Here is a 15,473-nt window from a genome sequence, read left to right as displayed (position 1 = left end):
CGCACCGTAACGGGATTGATTTTTTAAATTATTTTGAACGGCCCTACGAATCGCGGTGCGAGCTTACGCGACTCAACCCGCAAAGGGAGATCCCGCGCAGATAACCACACTCGTTGCCCCACCCTATAGCAGGGCGCCGACTGGCGATGCCTGTCGGCCCACCTTTTTTGGTTGGCAGCAGCCCTTACGAGGGCAGCCCGCACCTTGCTCCATGTAGTCTGGCACCGCCGCACAAAGGCCTCCGCAGAGGGCACTTCGCCCCCTCTCTCTAATTCCGGGAACAGTGGCGGGGGATACCCGGACTGCACCTCGAAAGGCGAGAGCCCTGTGGACGCATTCTGCAGCGAATTGTGGGCGTATTCTGCCCACGTGAGTTGACGACTCCACGAAGTGGGGTTGTCAACCGCCAGACACCGTAGCGTGTTCTCGAGGGTCTGATTGGTGCGTTCCGTCTGCCCGTTGGTCTCCAGAGGACAGGCTAGCCGAAGCACCCAGCAGAGAACAGAACGCCCGCCAGAACCGGGAGGTGAACTGGGGTCCACGATCTGATACTACGTCTTGAGGCAGCCCGTGCAACCGGAACACGTGGTCAACCACCAACCGTGCGGTTTCCACTGCCGATGGTCATTTGGGCAGTGCCACGAAGTGGGCCGCCTTGGAAAACCGATCCACCACCACTAAAATGACCGTGTTCCCCTCGGATGGTGGCAACCCCGTGATAAAGTCCAGCGCAATGTGACTCCAGGGGCGCCTCGGGACTGGTAGCGGACGTAGCCGCCCTGCTGGGGGACGGTGGGAGCTCTTACTGCGCGCACAGACTGGACATGCGCCCACAAACTCGTGGACGTCCTTTTCCATCCCGGGCCACCAGAATCGTCGGGACAACAAATCTTTGGTGCGCCGAACCCCGGGATGCCCCGCCAGGCGTGAGGCGTGCCCCCACTGTAGCACCTGGGACCGGACCCCAGCGGGCACAAAAAGGCAGTGCGGCGGACCCCCTCCAGGATCCGGGTCACGGCGTAATGCTCTCCGCACCGCTGACTCAATCTCCCAAATGATAGGCGCTACAATCCGAACCCCAGAGAGAACGGGTTCCGGATTGTGTTCCCGGTCCGTTTTGTCGCAAACCCGAGAGAGAGCGTCTGGCTTAATGTTTTTAGATCCTGGACGATACGTTACAGTAAATGAAAAACGCGCAAAAAATAGCGCCCAGCGCGCCTGACGTGAGTTGCGCGTTTTAGCGGTCTGGATGTATTCCAGGTTCTTATGATCTGTCCACACAGTGAACGGATGTTCCGCCCCCTCAAGCCAGTGCCGCCACTCTTCCAAGGCCAGTTTGACCGCAAGCAGTTCTCGATCCCCCACATCATAGTTTCTCTCGGCCTGAGACAGTGACCGTGAGAAAAACGCGCAGGGATGCACCTTTTGATCTTGGGGAGACCGTTGCGAAAGAATAGCCCCCACCCCCAGCTCGGAGGCATCAACCTCCACAATAAACGGCAGGGACGGGTTAGGGGTTATCAAAATGGGTTCCGAACAGAACCTTTCTTTTAAACCCACGAATGCCGCCTCTGCCCGAGGTGTCCAAACAAAACGCGCCGGGGCACTCTTTCTAGTGAGTGCTGTGATGGGCGCGACTACCGTGCTAAAATTGCGAATGAACCGCCGATAAAAGTTGGCGAACCCTAGGAATCTCTGCACCTGTTTTACCGATTCCGGGGTTGGCCAATCCCTCACGGCAGCAATCTTTCTCGGGTCCATTTTGGTTTTGCCGGCGGAAACGATAAACCCGAGGAAAGACACTGAACTCGTGTGAAACACGCACTTCTCTGCCTTAACAAAAAGGCGAGCTTCTAATAAGCGTGTCAGTACTATTTTTACGTGCCGGATGTGCTCTGAGAGGGTGGCGGAGAAGATCAAAATATCATCCAGGTAGACGAAAACGAACTTCTCCAGCATCTCTCGAAGCACATCATTGACGAACGCCTGGAACACCGCGGGGGCGTTGGTGAGGCCAAACGGCATAACCAGATATTCGTAATGACCAGAGTGTGTGTTGAAGGCTGTTTTCCATTCGTCGCCTTCCCGTATGCGTACCAAATTGTACGCATTGCGGAGGTCTAATTTGGTGAATATTGATGCCGTTTGCAGGCGCTCAAATGCAGAGTTCATCAATGGAAGGGGGTACCTATTTTTTATGGTGATAGCATTCAAGCCTCTGTAATCGATACAGGGTCTTAGGCTCCCGTCCTTTTTTTTAACAAAAAAGAACCCCGCCCCCGCCGGTGATGAGGACGGTCTGATGAACCCATTGGCTAGGGCGTCCCGAATGTACTCTTTCATGGCCCTGCTCTCCGGCACTGACAATGAATAGAGTGCACCCCTGGGAGGGATTGTACCCGGATGCAACTCTATTGCACAGTCGTACGAGCGGTGTGGAGGTAACGTGGTCGCCTGTTGCTTGCTAAACGCCTCAGCCAATTCACGATATGCCCTCGGGACATTTGATGGCAGCGAGAACCCAATAGCCCCCATTATCCGGTTCTCACTCCCACTGATAGAGGTTTGCAATAGGCTCTCGGCGTCCCAGTCTGTGACTGGAATCTCCCTATTGACGAGGGAGAGGGTAGTGACGTCACAGACAAATATATACGTTCCCAGTGCCCCCCAAACGGGCTTCGCATGACAACCCGCTCTGTCCGTTGGCGTACCACTCCAGACCCCAAAGGACGCCCGTCTAGCGCCGTAATCGACTGAGGCTGAGGCATAGATCGAACCGGCAGTCTCTTCTCTTTTGCCCACTGCCTGTCAATAAAATTGTCCACCGCCCCGGAATCAATAAAGGCTTCTGCCCCAACGACAACCCCTTTCCATGTCAGTTCGATCGGTAGGATGGTGCGAAAGCTAATACCCTCGAGCTGTCCCACTAGTGACTTTCGCTCCACTAGTGGGACTGCTCTTTTGCTTTCTTTAGGTCGGGGCAGTTTTTCTTTTGATGCCCTGGCTGATTACAAAGAAAACATAGCCCTCCTCTCCAAGGTTGTCTCCTCGAGTGTGCCATAGTAGTAACCCCCAGTTGCATTGGCTCTTCCCCTCTGTGTGCCTCCTGGTTCCCCTCGGTTCTTAGAACCCTACCTAGGGGGGACGGGACAGACCACTTAACCCCGCCCGTGCGGACAACCTTTTCTCTTTCTCGTTCCCGAATCCGGTTGTCAATACGGATGGCTATGGAAATTAGCGACCCTAAATTCTCCGGGGGGTCCACGGTAGCGAGGACGTCCCTAACAGGGTCTGATAGCGCACCCGTAAACAGAGTCATCAGTGGTTCGTCAGCCCACCCCGTCTCCCCGGCCAGAGCCTGAAACGCCACAGAGAATTCTGCTGCACTTTGGGTTCCCTGCCTCATCCACGTTAAGCGGACCGCGGCCTCTTTGCCCGTAACATTGTGATCGAATACCCGTGTCATTTCTTGCATGAGGGGCTGAGAGGCACTCATTAGGGGCGACTGTGCTCGGATCAGCAGTTCCGCCCAGGCCAGAGCGGTTCCGGTCAGTAATGACAGGATAAATGCTACCCGCGAATCCTCAGTCGAGAACCGGGAAGGCTGGGCTTTAAAAAAAATCAGGCACTGGGAGAGGAACCCTCTACACTTGCCCGCCTCTCCCCCATACCGCAGCGGCAGCTGTAACTTGGGCTCCCTGACCATAGGTGTGGTAAATGAGTAAGAGGGAACCGCAAGTTGGGGAGGCGTGGGTGGTGGGGGATTGTCTGGGGATGATGCTTGTACCTGAGCTGAGCGAAACTCGCTCGCTAGTTGCCGAAAACTGTCGGCGAGACCCAGCAGCACGTCCTGCTGACTGCCTAGCCTGGCCAGGATCTCGTCCTGGCATGGGAACACTAGGGTCTGCTGCTCAGTGGTGGCAGCTTGCTGTGCCTGTAGCGCATGCAGCGCCTGTTCCTGCCTATTTAGAGCAGCCTGCTGGGCAGCTACCACCGCTTCTAACGGGGAATCTCCCACCTCCATTCCCAAACTAGTCGCTGGTCTCTCCAAGGTGGCTTGTGTGTACTGTGAGGATGGGGTTGGGCGGAGAGCCAGTAGCGACTATAGGGGAAACCCTTTTAAAGCGAGCACGCAAACGTGTTCGCCACTAAAACTCAATATTAGGCGATAACCCCTACTCCCAGAACAGAGGGAGGAACAAAAACTAACCCGAAGGCGTTAGAAGGATAACAGAAATTAAGCCAAAAGCGGCTGGGAAAATAAAACAACCCTCCAAAACAGGGCGAAACTCAAAACCCAAAATGTGCTTGACACACAGCACTGACGGTATCAGACCGGGACCGCCGAAAAGAAAATACAACCTAGTGTAAAAAACTAGGCACGAGAAAATAAAACCCTCGAGGCGCAGCTCGGGAAGAAAACACAAACCAAAAATACATACCAGGGGACAACGTCCCCCAACCACTGACTCACACGAGTCAAAAGAAAGAAAAACCAAAACCAAAAACCTTAGAGGAAGGCGCCAGCGAACACAATACCAGCGAAACGCCTTCCTTACCTTTTTTTAAGCTTTTCTTTTTTGTTAGCAACCACCAGCACAGTACTTGACTCCCAAAACTACTGATAGAGTCTACCTTGTGCTTACCGGCTTGGCGCAAGAGCGAACAGTTGACACACAAGCACTGAAGGAGAGTCAGTACTGAGCTTAAATATGCTTCCCGGGAGGTAATTCCCCTAACGCCAATGAGGAACAGGTGCGACCAATGATCCTCGGCCCTCTGCAGGTAACAGCGGGTATTACCTCCCACATGACACAAATGAAGACTCTCATATAACCAAACCCCAGCCCTTAAACCCCACCCACACCACCCCAAATAAAGACTCTCACAGAACCAAACCCCACCCACACTACCCCAAATAAAGCCTCTCACGGAACCAAACCCCAGCCCTTAAACCCCACCCACACATGTTCCCACCATCAACCATCTCACACCATTTCACATCCATACACACACCCACCCTTAACCCACCCAGAAAACTCTACAGATGACCTACAGTACAGTAAATACACAATCTGTTCTACAGTATCTTCCCCATAGGTAATCTAAACACCCTTAAAAATTATAGATAAACACACAAAAAAAAGTAAAAAAAGTAATACATTAATACATTATGGACTTTTTCAGTATGGGCACAAGATTAGTTGCTTTCTTTCCAGAATGTGTCCATGTACAGTAAAATCACAACTGCCTGTAGCTGGAACATACATCAATCCTGTAGCTTGTCAGTCAGGGTAACACAACAAGGAAGAGTATTGTAGTGGGATGTGCTGTTAAATATGGGATATTTTCCCGCGGCCATTAATAAGCTGTTCATCACTTCAGTTCACCACAATATAATAGTCTCCTATATCCACCTAAAACAAAGCACTTCATTTTGGGACACATGGTCTTAATCTCAAGAAAAATATACAGTATTCTTCTATGTTGAAACCTCTACACAAAAATGTTCATGTAAAAAAATTAATACAATACTTGACGGCAAAGACTTCCTGCCAATTTCTCTTAGATTTGTTTATTTTTGCTACCATAGCATTAGTTCCTCCACTACTGACTGGTATCTGAGCTGCAGTAAGGCATTGATTGACTGTAGATTATGAGTTGATCCATCGGGAACCTGCATTTGCTGTTCAGTAGCTGTAGTCGAAGTTCAAGTAAAACGTATTTGGAGGATTAATTACAGTGTCAGGGCACATTAATATGCTGGGAGTGTGTGTCTGTTGCTGAACTGACTCGGTAATGTCAACCATTTTGTGTTCTCTGTCGCAGCGTTCGTGGACATGTTTGGAAAGAGGAAAAAGCAGCTGGAGATCTCTGAGCCATCAAACTTTGAGCATCGCGTCCACACAGACTTCAACGCAGAGGAGCAGACTTTCACCGGACTGCCGCAACAATGGCAGACCCTGCTGGACGACACTGCCAACCGGCCCAAACCTGTGGTGGACCCAGCTTTCATCACATCGGTACAGCTGTCCCCTATGAAGGTACACACATCACACCTGTACAGCTCCCTGCTGTAAAATCCAGCTGTGAAATTGAAAAGTTAGCTGGTCAAGCAGGCCATAAGCTGGTCTAGCTGGGTATGAGCCAGCATGGCCAGGCTGGTCATAACACTGGTCTAGCTGGGTATGAGCTGGTCAACCTGCTCTAGTGCTGGTAGCTTGTCTGAGCTGTTCGCTGGTCAATATCTTGAGCTGGTCAAACCATGTTAAGCTGGGAGCTGGTCTAAACAGGTTAACCAGCTAAACCATGTCGAGCTGGGAGCTAGTCTGAACTGGTCAACCAGCGACCAGCTGTTTCAAAAGCTTGTCTGTCCCATATGGAGGTAAACACATCAGACTTGTACAGCTGGCTGCCCCCTATGGAGGTACAAACATCACAGTACAGCTACTATAATCTTCATCATACGTGTTCAACTGTCTGTAGCTATCAGGTGTGGGTCAAATATGTAATTGTTTTGGATTCAAATACTTTTCTGTGCTCAATTGATCTTACCTGATGCAATTGAGCCAACCAAGAGGACCAGATGGTGGGGTTTGCACTTCCTGAGAGTATTTCATAGTCCAATACACCAGACAAGCTCTGTAAAGCCTAAAAGTATTTGAATCCAAAAACAATTACCTGCATGACTCAGGTATGATATCTACCATATGAAGAAATGCACAAGTAGGCAGGAAGAGTAAGCCAATGTGAAGGTAAATAAAGTGCAGCCAAAGTGTAAACAGAGAGTATGATATGTGTGTACAGCTGGAAGGGGGTGGTTGAAAAGGCAAGGGCGGGTGCAATGAGATTTAAGGCTAATTTCTGTCAGTGCTACATCAGTGCTGGGATTAAGAGGGTACTAATATACTCCACACACATGGCTTTTACCATCTGTTTTTGTTATTTAAAGTCTCAGCAACTTGATCATTGAGCAAACACACTGACTGATTTAAAAACTTTTTAACAGTTGGGAACAGCAGAATACAGAATGTGATTGCCTCAAAGTCAATCAGCAAGTCAACTGTACAGACCCCTTTAGCCTATTGTTTTGCCTTTCAAGGGTAATATTATGTTTTAATTTCACCTAACACCAGTGATATGTTGATTTCTATGTTGATATGATGCCTGTTTATACCTATGTATGCAATATTATCGTGAAATATCAATAATTTATTTTCATATGAAATGTGTTTCCTCTAATGCCCACCAGATGGAAGGATAGGGCAGCTTCTACGTGGTCACGCATGACTATACTGTAATATTGTTGGAGCACAGTACAGGGTTTATTGTGGCATACACTATGTGTATTCAGTGTTTTACAGACAGCCCATTTCAATCCTTTCACTCTCTTGCATATCCATGGATAGATATTTCTCATTGAATACGTGTTAGAGCTTATCTGCAGAGCTCAGGATGCTGCCACTGCGGAGGGGAAAGATGGAGGGAAGCAGAGAATAAGTATCAAAGGGGAGCGGGGGGAGGGGAGGTGGAAAAGGAACTACAATATGCAGAGAATGAGGGTAGAGGGCAGGAAATGGAGGGGGGAGGTGGAGGAATTAACAGAGTGAATGTGGAGGGCAGGAAGGAAGGATGCTGAGTAGAACAAGTGCATATGCTTGGATGAGGATGAATGAAGTGAGAGATAGAGAGATGAATGTAATAAATGTAGAAGGTAGGAAATGGAGGTGGAGCGATTGAGGGATTAACAGTGAGTGTGGAGGGCAGGAAGGAAGGGGAAGGATGGAAGGATGATTAGCAGAACAGGTACAGAGGGTAGGATGAGGAAAGTGAGAAATGGAGGGATGAATGTAAAGAGTGTAGAGGGCAGGGAATGGAGGTGGAGGGATGGAGGGAGGAGCAGAACGAGCCTAGAGGGCAAGAAAGGGGAGGGAAACGGTGGGGGGTGAAAAGAGAGAGGTCAGGAAAAGAAATGAGATATAGCGGAGATATAGATGGATAAAGAGAACGAGTATGAGCAGGAAAGGGCTCAAGAGGAGAGAGGCAGCTGTAATATAGACTAATGGGCATGGCTGTGGTCGTCTCTGCTGCAGTTCAGGTTTAGCACTGTTTTAGCGTGCAGCTTATTCACGCGGCTGATTTGGCCAATTTATCTCCCACACCCGCCATTTAGCCCCCTTTTTTCCCCCATTTCCTCTCGGATATGAGATATTTCCCTCCCGGCATTATTCTGTACCGAGCAGAGGCTACTGACCCTGCTTAATTAGATTAATCACAATTTGTTGATGGTGGCGTAGGCTGTAAGAGCCAATTTTTCTGTACTGTAAGTGGATACTTTGACTCAGCCTTTTTCGCATGAGAGTTTGTCCATTATTTCTCTGCTAAGAATGATGTATAAATTTGTTGTTCCCTGTAATTGCATATAGAGGGCTCTCCACAATCATTCCATCCCCTTTTTTTCTTAATATACTGTGATATTCTTTTTGTTTGACCATTTTGAGAATCACCATCCTCACTACCTAGTCTTTTGGATTGTTGACAGTAGTGAGTAAGGATTATTTTTGACAATTTCCATCCAAATGTTTCACAAATGTTAAGCGAATTTCCGAAAAGTTGGCGAGAGAGAATGCAAATCATTGTGTGTTTCCATGAACTACTGCCTTGCGAATAGTAGGATTACTAGATTACGGGGGCCAGCTGCCCTTTTTTGGCCTTTCTGGAGTCGAAGCATGTGACTTAGGTCCCCGTTATTCAGTCATTTATTTGAAAAATTTGTTTCCACCACCCTTTATTGCATCTTCCCTTTGTCAATAGGCCAGATTCTCAACCTAAGCGTAAAAACGTTCAGGCGTTTCCACTGATGTTTACTTATGCTCAGAATTCAACGTTTGCATAAAAATGGTAGGATGGAAACCACAGGAAACTCTGTTACTGTGAACCTGATTTGTTTGTTCATTATTTCCAGGAAATGCACCCCCACACCCCATTTATAAGCAATTATGGTTATTAGCAATTCCAAATTTTTTTATTAATGGTTGTTTTGTAGGTGACTGTTCGGGGTGGCAAGCTGGAAAAGGACGGCAATCTCAATGGGCTGATGGAAGAGTTTGACAGCGTTTCAGTTAGCCCCTCACTCCAGCACCAGGCCAGCCTCTGCCCTGACTCCAGCGTCACAGAGGAGAACGGCGTTCCGGCCTCCTCCTCCATCTTGAGGCAGGGGTATGGGGTGGGAGGGATGGAGTGCGGGGCCGGGGCCGGGGCCAGGGGCGGGCCAGCCGCGGTGAGACGCTCCCTGTCCGTCAGGGAGAACGGGTACACGGCGAGGAGCCCCTTCTATCCCGACGCCATGCCGGGAAAACCCAGCCTGGTCAGCGGGCAGCATGACTACGGCGCCATACTGAGCGCCATGCTCGCGCCGGAAGCCAGGGGGCGACACCGCGCCTCCACCGGGGGAAGTTTTCGCGACTACGACTACTGGAGGGGCGGAGCCCCGCTGGAGAACCACAAAAAGCGGCCAAACTCTTCCTACTTCACAGAGGGCAGTCCCCAGCCCACCGCCCGCCAACGCTCCCAGTCGCAGTCAGGGTCCGGCTTGCAGGAGATGGATACGCCCTGTGGGGTCAGCCCCTACAAATCCAGGCCGGATGGGCGGCCATACAGCTCCCACACACACCCCTGCCTCTCTGAAACCGTGACCACCCCCTACAGGATGCTCATGGTAATTGTTAGTCTTGCACTCTATTACTGGGGTTCTAAAACTCTCTGGGCTCATAACCTACTTAATGAGTTGTCACTGGTGTTTATTGTTTAATAATCACACAATGTTGTAAGTAAAATGTTTGCATTTGCTGAAAGCCTCAAAAGACAGGAAATTTAATTAATCAGCCCTAACAGTAACAGCAGCCTGCTCTCCGTCAAGGTGTATCAGCACAGATCTTTGACAACTGCTATATAATGTCTACTGTATTTAAACAACAGATGCTCAACACCGGGCAGATTGTTTAAGATTGAAACCTCTCAAAGAATCTTAAAGTAATGCACTCTGAAACGTGAAACTGTCAACTGTCTGCCATCAACACAGTATTTGCATATTAAGTTACATCTTGCTGGCGAGATTAAGTTACATGTTCTTTCATGTGTTATGAGAAATATCCCATATGGGCCAGCCAGCTAGCTAGCAGCAAGGTATATCACAAACTAATATTAAAAGCCTGACTGTAGGCTAGCTAGCTTGTTAACTAACTATAGCTGGCATTTACACTGTTATTGCCATATTTCCGTGTAGCTAGAGCTAGCTGGTTAGCCTAGTGAATTCACTTTGTTGGTGTTTATGACTAGCCTAATAAACTAGCTAACATAGCTAGCAATTTAGCTGCAAGTTTTCTGTTTATGTATGCCAACCTAGTTGCCACTTTGGACTGGCCTGTAGGTTACTATGTATGCAAGGTCATCTAACTACTACCTGCACATGATAATGTTGCTGAACATAACGGTCTCATGTTCATTTAGAACCATGAAACAGAAATGGCACAATGTTGCTATACCAAAAGAGTAGTGCTTGTTGCTATTGTAGTAGACCTGCAGAATAGCATTTGAGATTGGTTTTGAAAGGGGTGATATATTGAGATTCAAAATGAGCTATTTTCAATGGAAGAGACAACCAACCAATCACCAACCAACCATAGTACCTGTTATAATTTGGATAACCATGAATTGTTTCCAGGGCAACTACTTTTCCTGGGGTCCACAAAAAAGCGGGCTAGCCTCCAAACAATGCACAACTCCAAATTCGACACAAACCCCAATTTCCACACGCAAGTGACTTTTTGGATGCCAACAGCACCCCTTCTTTTAAGAGCAAATATCTCCATGTCCAATGAAGCTAATCTTTTGGATGTTATTCATTGAATATATAATTTACACAAAGTTTGAACAAAACCACACCTGATTGGTTGATTATTCTAACATGTTTTGTAAGACCTGTTAGAACAGTTTATCCAGAGCAGTTTTCTCACCTGCAAGCCATCCTGCAGCAAGAGTTCGATTGAGTGGTCTTGTCTGTCAATTATGAAATTGCTCCTCCCCAGTAATCTACATCAGTTGCTACTAATTAAGCACAGACAATGACATGCAATGAAAAATAGACATATAAATTGAAATAATATTTATTGCACAAAAAAAAAGAAAAATTAATTCCACATTGTTTGCAGTGGTGGAGTCTTATAAAAATGAAAGGCTAAAAGTGGTTAGCTCAAATAAATAAAAATGGAAGGTTTAAACTTTGATTGTGATTAAACTTGATCCTGGTCTGATGAACATTCTCTGCAGTCATTATTTGGCTTATTGTAAAACTGTCTATCGGAAGATATGCATCATTCTGAATCGACAAAGTTAGTTGGCTGAAGCAGATGATCATAGTTTTGCCTTCTGTTCAGTATGTCCCAGAATGCCCCAAGTCCCATTACACTGCCTTTTTCCTGTGCCAATAATTTAAATGAACTACTTCAGAAACATGCTCATCGTTTGATGTGCTGTGGAATACAACTTTCTGCTAGGACAAAAATCACAGGAGGGTACGTTTGCATATGGTAGCACACTTACTTTTTTGTTGTGATATTCTGTTCCTGTCCCATTCCTTCCCATCACCCTGTGTATTAAATCAATTTAGTGCTTACTATATGAGGGTCACAAATCATTACTAATTGCATAATTAAGGCGAGTGAGATAATCACCACAGGGATTTAGATGATTTATGGGTAATGTTTGTTACCCTCCTATGGTTGTCAGTACAAAACAAAATCTGTGTTAATGTCCTGCTGGAAAAAAAAACAGCTCAAGCTAGGTTTAAACAGCTGGTCGCTGGTTGCCCAGTTCAGACCAGCTCCTAGCTTGACATAGTTTGACCAGCTCAAGCTATGTTTTGAAAAAGCTGGTACCTGCTTGACCAGAGCTCAGACATTCTACCAGCACTAGCTGTTCTGACCAGCTCATACCCTGCTAGACCATTTTAGGACCAGCTTGATAAGCTTGATTCTGAAGCTGGCATAGCTGGATTTTACAGCAGGACACTCTATTCTGGATTGTTTGCCGTTCTGCAGGTGTGTTTGTTTCATGCTCTTCTCTCTTGTTGTTTACTGTCTGTAGGTGTATTTGTCCTCTGGTTGTCCGTACCTGTGTTAACTCCCTTGCCTGTGTGTGTGTTGGTGTTTTATGCTCTTCTTTGGATGTTTGTTGTTGTTTACTGTTCACCTGTAGGTGTATTGGTTCTCTGGTTGTCTGTATCTGTGCTAACGCCCTTCCCTGTGCGTGCTGGTGCAGGGGCGTGACAGCGGGCCATTCCGGGACAGCGGTGTCGAGTTCTTCCCCCGCGGGAGCGTCAGACTACCTCAGAGCCGCGCCCACCCTAGCGGCGCCAGCGCCCCGCACCCCGCCCTGCTGCAACACAAACCCTCACCCTACCTGCACCCCCCGTCGCAGCCCAGCCCGTCCTACACCCCTCCGGGGGCCTACTCCCGCCCCCCGCCCTCCTACCCTCTGCAGGGGCCATACCCGCCGCCCAGCTGGGTCTCCGGCTCAGACCGGGTGGCCCGGGTCTCCCATGAACAGTTTCGGGCGGCCCTGCAGCTTGTGGTGAGCCCAGGCGACCCGCGGGATTACCTGGCCGATTTTGTCAAGATCGGGGAGGGCTCCACGGGTGTTGTTTTCATTGCCACGGAAACGCACAGTGGGAAGAGGGTAGCGGTGAAGAAGATGGACCTACGGAAGCAGCAAAGGCGGGAGCTGCTCTTCAATGAGGTCAGAACCGGTTTACTGCTAACGTGCTGGACCGCACCCCGCTAGCTGTGCCAATATCCACAATATAATGCTTTTGTACGGTTACCACATTTATCTATCAAAATTTCACTAATGAAAGACAAGACAAACTTTAAATTCATGTATTTTTAATGGCACTATGTTTTTTGGTAAATATTCTTTCAATGAATAGTAGTTTATTGGTTGCTAAGCAACGGTATTGTGAATGTTAGCTAGCAATAATGTATCCCCACTCCATTATCGAAGCAACAGTACTAACGTTAGCTAACGTTAGTAGGAAGAATGTATCCCCACTGCACTAACCTTAGCTAAGCAACGCTATTGCAATAATGTATCCCCACTGCATTAACGTTAGCTAGCTTGCTAGTTTACGTTACACCAGACAACACTGACACACACAAGTTATTTATTTTTGTTGTAGACGTTTATCGGGATACTGCCAGATAATGTGCCGTTATTTAAATAACTCAAGTGTCGTTATGAATCATCATTTGCTTCAGACAGGGTTTGGTGGTCTTGCTGGTATTTCGATCCGAGGATGTTGCCTAAGGTGTATTTTTTTCGTTCCTACTCCTTTCTAAATCAAAGGACACTTTAAACTCACTAATTTTATTTTACTTTGTTAGGCTAGTAGCGGGAAGATCATGACAATGTTATAATGAGAATGTTCTTTTCGATTACAAAGTAGATAACGGTGATCTACAAACACAGAGTAATTTTAAAAGATGTGTGAACATACATTCCATTTAGCCGTGCATATATCGTGGATATTGGCATGGCTGGAACGCAAACTGACCAATAGAGTCAATGGACTGGACCTATCCATTGTATAATACCAGTTAGCCACTAACACACTAGGCCAGAACAGGTTTACCACTCAAACACAAGCAAGAACTGAATTGCCACTGATTCTGGGCCAGAACCACAGTAACACAGGCCAATTACTGATGACACACCATCTCAGAACCAGACCCGGGTCAAACACGTAATTGTTTTGGGTTTGAATACTTTTCTGTGCTTGATTATGCTTGAATTGCTAGTGCAATTGAACAAACCAAAAGGACCAGTACATGGGGTTTGCTCTTTTTGATTTGATTTCATAGATTCTAATACAATCCCTCACAAAAATACTGTGCGTCTAAAACCTTATTTTTGCACATTAATGTCACAAACGTCTAATAATAGTACGGACCAGCGAACTGCAGTGAGCATAGCAGGAGGGTTGTTAGAAACATGGCTCTTCCTCAGCCATGCTGTTTGTCCTCATGCCCACATCCGGAAGCCAATTTGCACAGTTTCCAGTTGGCTTTTACGTTTTTTTAAAATTATTTAATTATTTTAGCAAAAGAGTTGCTGCAATGTAAGTGGCCCCCTGATTTCAGTGATTAGCTGAGCTGCAGCATTAGCTCATGTCGCTGTCCTCTTTGGCAGTGCACTTGTAATGCAGTAAACATTTGTTTACAGTATTAATTGAAGGTTTGTTCAGCTGTATTTATACATTGATTAAAAAGGGGCCTTTCCTACCTTCTTGGTGAATCTTAATTTCATAATCTTTAGATTAAACATTCTCCACTTTTGCAAGTCCCTCTAAAAAATGATTGTAATGCAAAATGCGCACTTTCAGAAATTGAATTGAAAATGTGAAGGGTTCTGGTTTCTGGAGTGTAGTAAAATGTCGGGCTGGGGGTGGCCACTGCTGGTGAACAGACAGCAAAACTACAAGGAATGGTTGGCTTAAAGCATTTTATTTTTCCAAAAATAGGACAAAGGTTAAGGGCAACCCAAAACAGAGGAGAACAAAAATACCCAAACTCAAATCAGGCTCAGTGACTTCAACCTTCTCCCACACCCAAACTGTCTCTCAACGGAAAAACCCAGGCCTTGTATAGACCAATAGTGAAGTAATTGGCCACAGCTACAGTGATCACAATCAATCACAGCTGTGGCCATATCTATCTGTAGGGCCGGTGCTGCCACCTGGTGGACAGCTCCTTAATATTCCCATCCTGGTGCCACAGTAGCTATTCACCATGTATTGTGTGTGCATGCTTTAGTCCTTGCTTATTGTTCTTATTACACTCTTGTCCCATGAAGGTGGTTATAATGAAAGACTATCATCACAAGAATGTGGTGGACCTCTACGACAGCTACGTGGTTGATGACGAGCTTTGGGTTGTCATGGAGTTCCTGGAGGGCGGAGCCCTGACTGATATCGTCACTCATACCAGGTAGACCCTATCCATTTCTGATTGGTTAATCCAACCAGCTTTTGTTGGGAGTCAAGAAACACATTTCCTTTTTACAAACATGCTTTGGAGTGTTAACTGATCAACTGAATAAACTTGAAGAAATGTGTGAAGAAAAATCCTGTCGAAGAAAAATGTATTTATAGTGTATGCACAGTGTATATTTACACAGTGCAAATAAACACTGTAAATACACCTTGGGTTAAACATGCACTGTACATACAGTATAGACAGTGCTTTAGCCCATCAACTTCAAAGATCAAGGTATTATGTGCTCAGAGATGCTCTTCAGCATAGCACTGTTGTAAGACATGGTTATCCAGTCCGGCCATTCTCCTCTGACCTCTCTTAAAAACAAGGCATTTTTGCCTGCAGAACTGCTGCTCACTGGATGTTCTTTAGTTTTTCACCCCA

General features: G+C 47.0%; 1 protein-coding gene across 1 annotated transcript in view; it reads left to right on the top strand.

The window, feature by feature from the left end:
* Positions 1-15,473, top strand: part of LOC133142258 (serine/threonine-protein kinase PAK 5-like) — a 30,188-nt gene that overhangs the window by 9,448 nt on the left and 5,267 nt on the right. The window contains exons 2-5 of the mRNA XM_061263367.1: positions 5,830-6,044; positions 9,047-9,219; positions 12,330-12,795; positions 14,908-15,041. Coding sequence (XP_061119351.1) covers positions 5,841-6,044; positions 9,047-9,219; positions 12,330-12,795; positions 14,908-15,041 — 977 coding nt within the window. The 5' untranslated portion in view covers positions 5,830-5,840. The remainder of the gene's footprint in view (positions 1-5,829; positions 6,045-9,046; positions 9,220-12,329; positions 12,796-14,907; positions 15,042-15,473) is intronic.

This window comes from Conger conger, chromosome 1, assembly GCF_963514075.1.
Source record: "Conger conger chromosome 1, fConCon1.1, whole genome shotgun sequence".
NCBI lineage: Eukaryota > Metazoa > Chordata > Actinopteri > Anguilliformes > Congridae > Conger > Conger conger.
The sequence above is the reverse complement of the archived record's forward strand: the minus strand, read 5'-3'. Positions and strand labels throughout refer to the sequence as shown.